A 13,100-nucleotide genomic window follows, 5' to 3' on the forward strand; every position below is an offset into this window, starting at 1 on the left:
TGACTGAAAGTTAGACTGAGACAGCATTTCCAACATGGCGTCTGCTGCCGGTGAGCCTCCCCTGCAGGAACAGAAGGCTGACGTCACTCAGGCTTCGTCCAATAATATTTAGAGTCTATGGTATGGTCTATCTTTTAATCTCATCCATAAATGTCACCCTGCCACAGATTATATTCAAATACAGATTTAAGACAGATGTGCATTATTTTTGGTGTTGCCCAACTTTAAACTTAGTGATGAGTTTCTACAGGTGAGGATTGAACCCTTGATCTTCTGGTTGAGAGACTGCCAGCTCTTCCACTGAGCCACAGCCACCACTTCAGTGACATGGTATTCATTTGTCATGGTTACACAGTTTGAGTACGCGTCTGTTTTGTAGCAAATTGTTCAATAAAGTTCAAAACACAAACATGACTGCAGGATAATACAAAATAGAATTCAGTATCCTTTATTGTTTACATGACAACATGAATGTGTTACCGCCATAAAGAGAGATTAGTGGTTAATGATCAGAGTTACTGCAGCACATTAAGTCTTTATTTTAATTTAATTATAAGAAGTCTGAGCCTACAGCACCAGAGTAAGAGCAGAAAACACACAAGGCACGATCAGGTGAAGATTTTATTATAGGAGGAAAACCAAAAAGTACCCTGCTCTGAATCATTCTTTCAGAGGCTGTGTGCAGAAAGCAGTGGCTCCTCCCCATCCTCAGGTGTTCAATTAGGTTGCATTGTCCTCACCTGGTACCTTTATAAATGCTACACTGCCACTCGACACCATTTGGTCCGTTTGATTTTATCCGTGGCGATGGGTGGACTTCTGCTTCTTTGTGCGGTCTTACTGCAGGCGACGGTGTCATTGCAAGGTGAGTATGTGAAACAAAATGATCCTGCATGTGTGCCTCATGATGGAAAGTAACATGTCTGAGCTTATCTTTCAGCTGGGAGTAGTCCTCTGAAGTGTGGCCTGGGCTCCACACTGTGCAAGGATGGCTCTGCTTGTATCCTCTTCCGCCATGTGTGTGATGGGGAGACTGACTGCACGGACGGCTCAGATGAAAAGGACTGTGAATCGGGATGCAATGAAGGTACTGAAGCACACTCACAGATAATGTGTGTTTGGACCAGTTGAGACACATGGATCAATATGCATCATGGGCTAATTCAATGATAGTTCTGACTGGGAATATAGAGGGTGGAAGGTTTGAATTTTTCACTTTGCATGGTGATTAAAAAGCATGTGATGTGTATACATATATAAGCATCACATTGTCATGAGTGTCTGGACCCTGAAAAGATACTGAAAGAAACTGAGGCTTTTACGGAGGAAGCACCACACTGTCTGGGAGGAAGTTGTCTCTTTTGTGGCTTTAAGGGCTCCTCTTTCATCATTTTGACGTAGGCGGATGGCTGCTCTTCTGATGCAACCTTTCTGAAGAATTATTAAGAATTTTGCATTTCACACTTTATAGTTAGGCTTTGCACTTCCCAGCCACCGCAGAAAACTCAAGTTGTAATCTGAACACTAACATTTATGTATGCTTCACATTGCAGGACCACATGATGCTGCGTAAAGGGGACATATTATGAAAAATCCAATATTTGTTACTGAACATATATCTGGGTAATCTGAGTGTCTACTGACCCACAACATGTGAAATAAATCCATCCAGTCCTTTGTTTGTGGTCTACATAAGTCTTACAACACAGAGAAAAATGCTCTGTTTCAAATGTGCTCTCCTTGTGATGTCACAGTGGGATTCTGGTAAAAAAAAAAATCCCCTCCCCTCGTATCTCCACCCACGAACTCCACCCCCAGCCTAGAACAAAACTTTTGAGCAGGTTCGCCATTATTATTCTCGCTCCAGAGGAGTGATGTCTACGGGGAAAACTTGGGGGGGGGGGGGTCATTGCATTTAAAGAGACACACACACACCAAAACAGAGCGTCGAGAGAGCTGGTTTATACAGGGTCACAAGCCTCCTCTGGTGCTTGATTCATGTTATTTTATTTTGACCACAGGGGACTGTTTGAAAATGTGGATAATATGTCTTTAAGTAAAATCTAGGTGTCCCTGATAATTGAAACCTGAGAGCATATTGTAGGCCAAGAAGTCATTATTTCACTGTTTTTAAATATTTTCTTTGAGCTCTCTTTTAAAGCCTACAACCAGACATGAAGTTAAATGCCCGCCTCTGTATCTTCAGATCAGTTCCAGTGTGCCCACGGGAAGAAGTGCATAGACAAGGACCAGGTGTGTGACGGCACACCTCAGTGTCAGGACCGATCTGATGAACTGAACTGTACCAAGCAAACCGAGGACTGTGTGTTCCACTGTGGCGACGGCAGCCGCTGCCTGCCTGCAAACTTCCTCTGTGATGGAGAGAGGGATTGTTCAGACGGCACCGATGAGGAAAACTGTGGTGGGTTGATGATGGCATGAGACATCTCTTATTTGAGTTGATCCTTTCAGTGTTTCAGTCTTAAATCTTGATTTCTTTGCTCTCTGCCTCAGAGGACCAGAAGGACGATGGACAGGAAGAACAAAGGGGCACCAGAGCGACTTCAGCGCCTGCTGTGACTGTCGGCTTGTCGACTCCCATCAAGTGTGCTTTGGGCTCGAAACCCTGCAAGAGCAATTTAGAGTGCGTCCTTTACAAACACGTGTGTGACGGAGAAGCAGACTGTAAGGATGGCTCCGATGAGGAGGAGTGTTTATCTGAATGTGAAAAAGGTAATCTAAAGGTTGGTGTGGGGGGGATTCAAACTGTATGTGAACTTTCCTTCAGGTGCATTTAAAGGATATTTCTCTTGTGATGTTGAAGGCTGCAATATGGAGATGTTTAGTGCATGTGTGGTCTTAAAGGGGATGGGGTCTTTTTCATCTGTGCCCCAAAACTATGGAGCTCACTCCCCCCCCCCCCCCCCCCCCCCCCATCAGATTCTTCCCCCGTTATGTTATATACAGTTCACCCCCCTACATCCAATTCTCTGATTCTTCCCCCTTTACTTGATTCTCCACCTAATTCTTCCCCATTTCGTCAGAAAATCTCCCCCTTCCATCCTTCACCCAATTATTTTCTACTTTTTAGTCTATTTTCTCCCCCTTTTCGTCCAAATCTCCACATTTCATCTGATTCCCCCCTCTCACCTTATGATCCTCCCCCACCACTGATGTCTTTAGGATTCATGTCAAAACACTTTTACTCCTAAACCAGCACAGTTGTCTCTCCTGAAGTCTTTATTATTGATGAATCATATTTCATATCCTTTCCTCACTCAGGATTTTCTCTTCTCCTCTGTCCATCTTTTAGTTTCCTTCTTTGGTTCTTGTTTTCATGTGTGTTTAAATAAAGTTGGATGGGTTTGATATCCACGGGATGATTGGGCCGTGAAAACAAACCACAGCTGTACTGGGAACAAGCTTAATATTTTAACCATCTGTTCCCTGCAGATCAGTTCCAGTGTGCTCACGGGAAGAAGTGCATAGACCAGGACCAGGTGTGTGACGGCACACCTCAGTGTCAGGACCGATCTGATGAACTGAACTGTACCGAACAAACCGAGGACTGTGTGTTCCACTGTGGCGACGGCAGCCGCTGCCTGCCTGCAAACTTCCTCTGTGATGGAGAGAGGGATTGTTCAGACGGCACCGATGAGGAAAACTGTGGTGGGTTGATGATGGCATGAGACATCTCTTATTTGAGTTGATCCTTTCAGTGTTTCAGTCTTAAATCTTGATTTCTTTGCTCTCTGCCTCAGAGGACCAGAAGGACGATGGACAGGAAGAACAAAGGGGCACCAGAGCGACTTCAGCGCCTGCTGTGACTGTCGGCTCGTCGACTCCCATCAAGTGTGCTTTGGGCTCGAAACCCTGCAAGAGCAATTTAGAGTGCGTCCTTTACAAACACGTGTGTGACGGAGAAGCAGACTGTAAGGATGGCTCCGATGAGGAGGAGTGTTTATCTGAATGTGAAAAAGGTAATCTAAAGGTTGGTGTGGGGGGGATTCAAACTGTATGTGAACTTTCCTTCAGGTGCATTTAAAGGATATTTCTCTTGTGATGTTGAAGGCTGCAATATGGAGATGTTTAGTGCATGTGTGGTCTTAAAGGGGATGGGGTCTTTTCCATCTGTGCCCCAAAACTATGGAGCTCACTCCCCCCCCCCCTTCATCAGATTCTTCCCCCGTTATGTTATATACAGTTCACCCCCCCTACATCCAATTCTTTGATTCTTCCCCTTTACTTGATTCTCCACCTAATTCTTCCCCATTTCATAATAAAATCTCGCCCTTCCATCCTTCATCTTATTCTCTTCTCCCCCTTTTCTACTATTTACTCTATTTTCTCCCCCTTTTCATCCAAATCTCCACACTTCATCTGATTCTCCCCTCTCACCTGATGATCCTCCCCAACCACTGATGTCTTTAAGAGTCATCTTAAAACACTTTTACTCCTTTTTAGTTTTGAAATGTCCATATCTAAACCAGCACAGTTGTCTTTATTATTATTGAATTGATGAATCATATTTCATATCTTTTCCTCACTCCTGATGTTCTCTTCTCCTCTCTCTATCTCTTAGTTTCCTTCTTTCGTTCTTGTTTTTGTTGTGTTTAAATAAAGTTGTATGATTTTTGATGTCCACAGGATGAGATAGTGCAGGGCTGTGGAAACCCAACCACAGCTGTACTGGGAACAAACTTAACCCCAGTTTGACCATCTGTTCTGTGCAGACCAGTTCCAGTGTGCCCATGGGAAGAAGTGCATCGAGCAGAGCCAGGTGTGTGACGGCGTGCCTCAGTGTCAGGACCGATCTGATGAACTGGGATGTGCGAAGCTGGAGGGCTGCGCCTTCCAGTGTGACAACAAGAGTCGCTGCATCCCCGACAGCTTCCTCTGTGATGGAGAGAGGGACTGCATGGATGCCAGTGACGAGGCGAACTGTCGTACGTGTTGTAGAACTACGAAATGCATATCTACATGTTGTTTTCTTAAGAACACCTTGATGATATCTCCCCTCCCTCCCTTTCTATCACTTCAGCTGATGAGGGCTGCAGCGCCACAGAGTACAAGTGTACCAGTGGTCAGTGTGTGTCGGCCAAAATGCGCTGCGACGGTTATCCGGACTGCTGGGATCGTTCGGATGAGGAGAGCTGCACCAACCCACCGAGCTGCAGCACCAAACTCCGCTGCCACCAGAGCACAGAGTGTCTGGTGCAGGAGTGGATCTGTGATGGGGATCTGGACTGCAAAGATGGCTCAGATGAGAAGGTGGAAAACAGACACATTATTTAAACCTTTAATTTGAGTATTAAGCACTAAGCTTCTGAGCAGAGTCAACTTTTTGGGCTGCTTAAGTTGGCTCAAGTTTCTTGTAAACATTGAAGGATAGAGCAGCACTGTCAGGGTTTTAAAGGTTCTTCAGTTAAGGATCCATATATGCCTCATCTGGCCACATTTTTCAAACTGAGAATTAACAAGTAAAGTACCAGTGTGGATGACGGTAAAATAATCCTTGTCTTCCTCTTGAGGATTGTCCTGTGGTTCCACTGAGCTGCGGAGAGTTCCAGTGGTCATGTAAGTCCAAGACAAAGTGTGTCCCCGCAGCCTGGAGGTGTGATGGCATGAAGGACTGTGACGATGGCAGTGATGAGGCGGACTGTGAGTAGTTCAACATATTACTGACACACAATTAAAGGCAGGGTTGGTAGTCACTTCTTCGGGTCAATAAAGATGCAGCAAACTGACATTTTTCTATGTAAGCATTCAGGTATTCCTTCAAAATGTGGCTCACCTGAAGGAGTCTGTATTAATATCAAGTTGATCGAAGCAGCTGGACTCGGTTGAAGACGTTTTAGGGAGACATTTAAGCCTCTCTCTGTGGATCAGGCTTCGATTGGATGACGGAGAACGTTCTCAGACTAATATTGAAGTTCTGTTTGGATACTCAGGTGGGGTTGGGACTTGCCTCCCTCACCAGTTCCAGTGTGGCAGCCAGGAGTGTCTGGATCCAGCCCTGGTGTGCAACAGCATCACCAACTGTGCCGACGGCTCAGACGAGGGAGGAAGCTGCAACGTAAACTGTGCAGAGATGGACATCAACCACTGCGCCCAGAGCTGCTACAGCACGCCACAGGGACCGGTGAGGACCCTCCAAATATGACACCATGAGTAAACTTAAGCACAACTACTAATGACTCTGGACATGCATTTGTTCAGTAAAGTGAGTATCCTGATGTTGCGTCTCCATTGACTTGACTCTCTGTTCTCGTTATGAAGCGCTGCCGCTGTTCTGAAGGCTTCGGGCTCCTGGAGGACGGGCAAACCTGTGCTGATATTGATGAGTGTAAAGGCCGGAGCCCCGGTGTGTGCAGTCACCTGTGCATCAACACTCCCGGCTCGTATCAATGCAAATGTCACCTGGGATACATAATGGAGGCAGGCGGACAGCACTGCAAGATCACAGGTAACATACTTCTATGTAGACGGCATCGATCTCAGTGTAGCACATTAAAGATGGACAGTGGGGGAGAATGCAGAATAAACATTTCATACGTTTTCCTTTTTTGCAAAGTGTAAGACGGAAGGATTGTTTCCACATGTCTGTCTGTTAAATATGAAAACGAGAATGTCGGATTCCTTTGAAGTCATTTGCAGTGAGTTTGAACATTTGCCCTCTAGCTGCATTAAAGCACATTAACAGTACTTTTCATAGAAACCTTCAAGGAACAATATGCAAAATTTTACACATAAATCAAGTCTATCCTGTGTAAATGTGTCTGAGTCATGACTGTCTACAATGAGTGAGAAGCTTGAGTCCCGCTGGCTGTGTTGTTGTCAGAGCTGTGTTTACATGGACGGGACGGCCGGCTCCGCCCCTTGTGTATAAAAGCTGTTTTAGTCAAGAACTAGAGAGAAGAACATTCTCACTGATTATTTAGATGTTAGTAAGAGTTTTTAGATCACGCTCATTCTGTGTCAGTTTACATGTGATGTGACGCTACGAGCTAACTAAAGAGCGCTAACATTAGCATGCTAACAACAATGCAGGACACAGGTGATTGCAGTTTGAGCCGAGGACAATTTTATCCGCTGCTTGCGCTTAATGATGCTTTATTATGGTGTTTTCTGATTCAAAACTCCATGTGATGGAGTTGTGAATAATCAATCAGTATGGAGGAGGTGTGGCCAAACAGCAGTTTGTTTTGGTTTAATGCTGGTGCTCATCTACTGGATCAAAATGTTGCACATTCTTCCTTAAATTGAGTAGCCTACTAGTTTGTGTTATGGCTCAACAAACATTAATTGGACCATCCTTAATATCAAAGCCAGCACCCTGAAGAGGGGCAACAACCACTCCACCATGACAGACATCTTTTTCTTCCTCAGGTGAACCGTTCCTCCTAGCGTCGGTCCAAACGGACCTTTACTTACTCAGCCTGCGCAGTGGCAGCCTGGACTTGTTGATGTCCCCTGCCAAGCGAGCCATTCTCTCCCTGGACTACGACTGGAGGGAACAGAGGGTGTTCTGGGCCGGTCTGGACTCTGAGAGCATCAGATGGTCCTCGCTGGACCAGAAGACCACAGGGACTCTGATTAAAGGTTTGTGCAAGACAATTTATCTTCTCCTTTGCAGTAGCATAAATTTATATTCATGCGTGAGGATCTGACATCGAGACACCAGATCGTGTTTCTTTGGACAGGTGTACGGGCCGACTCTGTAGCTGTAGACTGGCTTGGGAGAAACTTGTACTGGATCGATGGTGTGAACAGTCAGATCGTTGCTGTCAGACTGTCCAAATCCACCGTGAGCACCCTGGACCACAGCATCATCCTGGACGAAGACCTGGATCAGCCTCGCTCCCTGGCTCTTCTGCCACAAAAAGGGTCAGAATAAATCACCAAACAATCCACACAGTTTCTGAAAACCTTGAGACTATTTCTCAGACCTCTTTGTTTTCCTCCCAGGCTGATGTTCTGGACAGAGATTGGTAACGTGGTGAAGATAGAGCGTGCGGGGATGGACGGGTCCGAGAGGAGGGCGTTGGTAAACTCCAGTCTGGGCTGGCCAGGTGGAGTCGCTGTGGACACCATCTCTGACAGAGTCTACTGGACGGATGAGAGGCTGAAGTCTATTGGATCGGCAACGCTGAATGGAGACGATATTCGGGTAAAAAAATGTTTCAGGTCTTTCAAATATTTGTATAATAAACTCAATATTCTCATGAAATGATGTGAAATTTTCAATGTGATGTTCAGGTTCTACAGATGAAAGAGACCACCAACCCGTTCTCCTTGGCGCTGTTTAGTGGCTTGCTCTACTGGACTGATGCCAAGAAGCGGGTCGTGCGGGCTGCTCACAAAATCTCTGGAAAGAACCATCAAGTTCTCCTGAAACGTCAGAGACAACCGTTTGGTGTGAAGGTGAGCAGAAAGTTCAGAAAACAGGTAGAAGTGGAGCTGGTGTAACCGCAGTTCGATCCCACAATGTGTTCAGTCCTCACTCACTTAAAAAATGTATGATCCTATTTTTGGAAATTGAAATAGTTCTGGTATCAGAACTGTCCCAATTGGTGCATTAATGTCACTGCATTATGTTTTAATCTGCACTAAAAAGCCTTGGTAAACTAAATGTCTTGTCCCGACTTGGCTTGCAGATCGTCCATCCGTTGCTGCAGATGGGCATCGACAGCCCCTGTGAGAAGATGTGGTGTTCCCACATGTGTGTGCTGGCCCCAGGACCCAAAGCTGTGTGCAAGTGTCCCTCCGGTCTCTTACTGGCAAAGGATGGTCTGAGATGCTCAAAGCTGGCAGACTCCTCGTTCCTGCTGATTCTGTCGCCCTCCACTGTCACCCAGGTTGTGGTGTTGTCCATAGTTTCAACCAATCTGCTTTGAATGGATTGATTGGGAAATGCATTCAATGACTTCCCTCATATTTGTGATTTCATGTGTAGCTGCTGCAGCAGATTAGTGTTTAACCAAAAGAATGCAAGGAGACACTGCTAGCTTGATGGAACAAAAACTTTTAAAACCCACCATCGAAGGCCAAGTCCACACATAGGCGGGCCTTTTTTAAAACCAAGGCTCAAAATGTTCAATCCTGTACACGCATGCCAAGTTCTCAAAAACATCTTAATCCTAATGAAAAACTCAAAAAGCACAAATGCAATGTTAATTCTGTCAAATCCAGAACTATGTCCTTGACATGTGCACATTTTCTCCACCATTCCTCTGAAAATGAAACTGTCATTGCAAAGTTGTCCCACCATCCCCAGGTCCGTTCGGGTCTCATCCAAAACTGCCAACGTTAGCGGTGGGGTCTGTTGTCGGAGTGTTGATTGAAGCAGCAGTGACCTCCGTTGTCCAATCAGGCATCTCTGCTCATCCACATAGTGGGAGAGTAACTGTATGTGAGCATGTAGAAAGTCCAGTTAGCACCAGCGCTAGCTTAGTTATGTCTGCCATCACACTAATCTCATGTAAACAATAGAGACAGCATCGCACAATGACGTCACACGGAGGAGAAACCAGCGCACAGTGTGATGTTACAAGAACTAAACTCTGTTTTCCCATCTACACAGAAACACCTTAAACAGAGTTTCTGAAAGTCTTCACCCTGGAAGGAGTTTAACTAAAGGACAGTTTTGAGAGACTTACGCAAGGTCAAAACACAGAAAAAGCTACGTTTTAGCTACGTCTACATGTGGTCTTCTCTGAAGACGGCACAGAGGGGGATCACTTTGTCCCCCCCCCCCCCCCCCATTACTCCTCCTTGATATTCAGATTAAAGGGGTTTAAATATGGCGCTCTATATAGGGCTAATTTGATAAAATCACTTTATAGGCGATTTACAATTCATCAGGCATCAGTGCATTTGTGTTTATTTTTTAGATAATTATTTAATTTTCCATGATCCCTGTAGATCTACTTGCAGTCCAGACACACAGCAGCAGAGCTGAAAGGCTGGCCTGAACACATTGCCATGCAGGTTCCCAGTGTCAATGAGGCCGCCATCTTGGACTACAGCCTACGAGACCACATCCTGTTCTTGACAGACGACAGCACGACTTCCCTCAGCTCCTTTAAGCTGAAAGAATCAAACTTGTCCCCTCGGGGTCAGCTTCTGAAACTCATGGGCGACACAATCACCGCGATGGCTCTTGACTGGGTTACGCTGAACATCTACTGGAGCAGCAACAAACAGGCGCGCCTGCAGGTCACCTCGACCACGGCGGCGCACACTGCTGTTCTGATAGCGGAAGGTATCGTCAGAGTCGAGGCAATCGCCCTCCACCCTCCCAGTGGAGGAGTTTGTTATGTCAACGTGGGTCTGCAGGGAAAGGGTTCTGTGGAGTGCGCCAACATGGACGGAGCTGAGCGTGTTGTGAGGAAGGAGGCTGTCCAGGCCTCGTCGCTGGCGTTCTCCAGCACCGGGGATCGCATTTACTGGGCTGACACAGGCAAGTATTGTCACACATTTCAGGTGTAACCAGGACTTTTTGTGTCATGCATTGAAAGTCAAACTGTCTGTGGTATAAAGCTGAAATCTACCCAACGACTCCGATTCTCTCCCAGGTTCAGGAACGATCTGCTCGGTTCAACTTGACGGATCTGGTTACAAAGAGTTCAAGACTGAAGGCCTGGCTGCTCTGGCCCTGAGTGGAGAGACGTTGCTCTGGATGACTGAGAGTGGTAATATCTCATTAGAGTATGAACTTGATAAACTGAAACATGACGCCATATCAGTCCAATGGGCTGGCTGGATTAACCTCCCGATGAATGAACCCTGCTATTCTTGTACTGGAGGCTTTTTGCAAACCTCAGATGTTAAAACAATTGTTCAATCTGCCTTCATTGATTCATTCTGAAATACAACCACCCAGTGTCTTAAGTTGATTTTAAAACTGGCAACAGATCTGCACCTTTCAGAAACACGGTGTCCTTTCACTTTGTTTTTTTTTCCCCCCATTCTTCCAGATAAGACGAGGCTCTGGTACCGGGATGAGCAGCAGCAAAACAAACTGTGGTTTGAGGTCGGCACAGAAGTGGTCGGGTTTAAGGCGTTCAGTGAGTCAAGTCAGACTGGTATGTAGAAGAAGCACAAACCATGAGAGGTTATGACAAAGAGCACATCAGTACTCTCACATGACCAGGACCCTCTGAAACAGTCCGTCTTTATCTCACAGGTTCAAACCAGTGCTCAAAAAACAACGGCCACTGCCATCACTTGTGCCTGGCCACGCCCAGAGGTCGAACATGCAGGTGTGCTCATGACCACGTCATTGTGAATGACACGCATTGCATCCTGGATCAGCGCTGCCCGGCTGGCAGCAGACCCTGTCTGGATCAACTCTCATGCAAGCCTGCTGAGAAGTTCTGCAACGGACATGTTGACTGCAGTGACCACTCGGACGAGAACTGTAACCCCTTTTTATTTTATTTTATTTTATTTTTTTTTCCAAACAAAAAACAACAAATTTAATCCAAATCTTAACCAACTAAAAATCCCTGAAATGATTGTTCTTGTGTCAGGTGTCACTCTGAAGCTGGGATCAGGAGTTAAAGTCCTGGCTACCCCTCGGCGCCGCAGCTCCTCCTCTCCTCCCTTGCCCCCTCCTCATGTCTCTGAGGATCCGGGCCCGAACACCACCCTGAATGTAAGCGGCCAGCTCAGGAACCTGGGCGCCCAGCAGTGCAGCCACAGACTTTGTGGGGGAAACGGACACTGTGTGGAGGACGGAGAAAACACTGCGTGTGCGTGTTCATTCGGCTACAGCGGCGACTCCTGTGAAAACCACCTCCTGAAGAAGATGCAGGGTCCCATCGTGTACGGCGCCGTGGGGCTTTGTGCAGCAGTGGTGGTCATTGTTGTGATGGCGGTGGTGGTTAGGAGGAAGAGCGCCAACACAAGGTTTGTTGGATTACTAAATGAAAACACTGAATGCAGATGAAGTCTGTTGATTGAAACTTTATGATCTTATAAACGGTCTTACCCTGTGAGGACACAAACGGTCCACAGCTATGACGGTAGTATTGAATGTAATGTTTGATGTTAATGGAGAACACATCTTAGCATTAATTAGTACACCTTAGCATGCTGATGATAGTCTGTGTCCTTGGGCAAGACACTTGACCCTGATGGACTCTTTACTCAGCAGCCTCTACCATCAGTGTGTGAATGGATGAGTTAATACTGATGGACTCTTTCCACAGCAGCCTCTACCATCAGTGTGTAAATGTGTATGAATGGTTGAGTTAATACTGACGGTCTCTTTACTCAGCAGCCTCTACCATCAGTGTATGAATGGATGAGTTAATACTGATGGACTCTTTACTCAGCAGCCTCTACCATCAGTGTGTGAATGTGTATGAATGGATGAGTTAATTACTGGGAAAGTTCCTCTGTACTTATCCTAATAAAACCATGAATGGCTGCATTAAATATCACAGAAAATCCAGCCGATGACACAGCTAGTACTTTTCAGCCATAAGGCGATGACAATTTCAAGGATTAGCAAAGTTTGAATGTTTCTTCTGAGGCCGGACTCTCCGTTAAAAAAATGTGACTTGTGACCCAACGGTTGAGAAAAGTAAGTGTTGACTGGCTCGGCATCGCCAGAGCTTTGCTGCTAATTTTACCAAAAAGACTGAGGCAGAGACTTCTAAATACTATCAAACTCTAAAATAAGAAACTATCAAAACATGATTGTTGTCATCTTGACTTTGACATTTGATGTGTGCGGACAGTTAAATATATTTCCCACATTGTGCAACAGTCGACTAAATATATGGAGGTTGCTTAAGATGACCTTTGTGTTTCCAGGAGAGCTAGGCCGGCTGATGTGAAGGAAACGAGTATGACTGATCTGGAGACAGAGTCCACCCCGACAACACGACCGGTTTCATCGGACACGGAGAAAACAGAGGTGGCTCTCCAAGAAAAGTTGACAAAACAGATTTCCCAGATTTATCCCCTTTGTTGTTGTGGTTCAGACTGTTTGACATTTCTCACTTTCTCTGCAGGAAGCGGTATCTTCTGTGGACTGAGGCCGAGTAATGGGCACATAGTGTTTTAAAATAAATGGTTTTTGTGATAAA

At 45.8% G+C, this 13,100-nt stretch overlaps 1 protein-coding gene across 1 annotated transcript; it reads left to right on the forward strand.

The window, feature by feature from the left end:
* Positions 1 to 744: 744 nt before the first annotated feature.
* Positions 745 to 13,100, forward strand: lrp13 (low-density lipoprotein receptor related-protein 13). The gene is made up of 23 exons (XM_061037250.1): positions 745 to 865; positions 941 to 1,087; positions 2,207 to 2,422; positions 2,515 to 2,733; positions 3,454 to 3,669; positions 3,762 to 3,980; positions 4,734 to 4,946; positions 5,042 to 5,271; positions 5,532 to 5,661; positions 5,952 to 6,142; positions 6,280 to 6,466; positions 7,390 to 7,602; positions 7,704 to 7,887; positions 7,969 to 8,170; positions 8,260 to 8,424; positions 8,658 to 8,858; positions 9,925 to 10,462; positions 10,578 to 10,694; positions 10,980 to 11,087; positions 11,189 to 11,422; positions 11,535 to 11,913; positions 12,826 to 12,928; positions 13,026 to 13,100. Exons 1-23 carry the CDS (start codon positions 808 to 810, stop codon positions 13,047 to 13,049), a joined length of 4,494 nt encoding a protein of 1,497 aa, XP_060893233.1. The 5' UTR covers positions 745 to 807; the 3' UTR covers positions 13,050 to 13,100.

The sequence above is a fragment of the Labrus mixtus genome, chromosome 5 (genome assembly GCF_963584025.1).
Source record: "Labrus mixtus chromosome 5, fLabMix1.1, whole genome shotgun sequence".
NCBI lineage: Eukaryota > Metazoa > Chordata > Actinopteri > Labriformes > Labridae > Labrus > Labrus mixtus.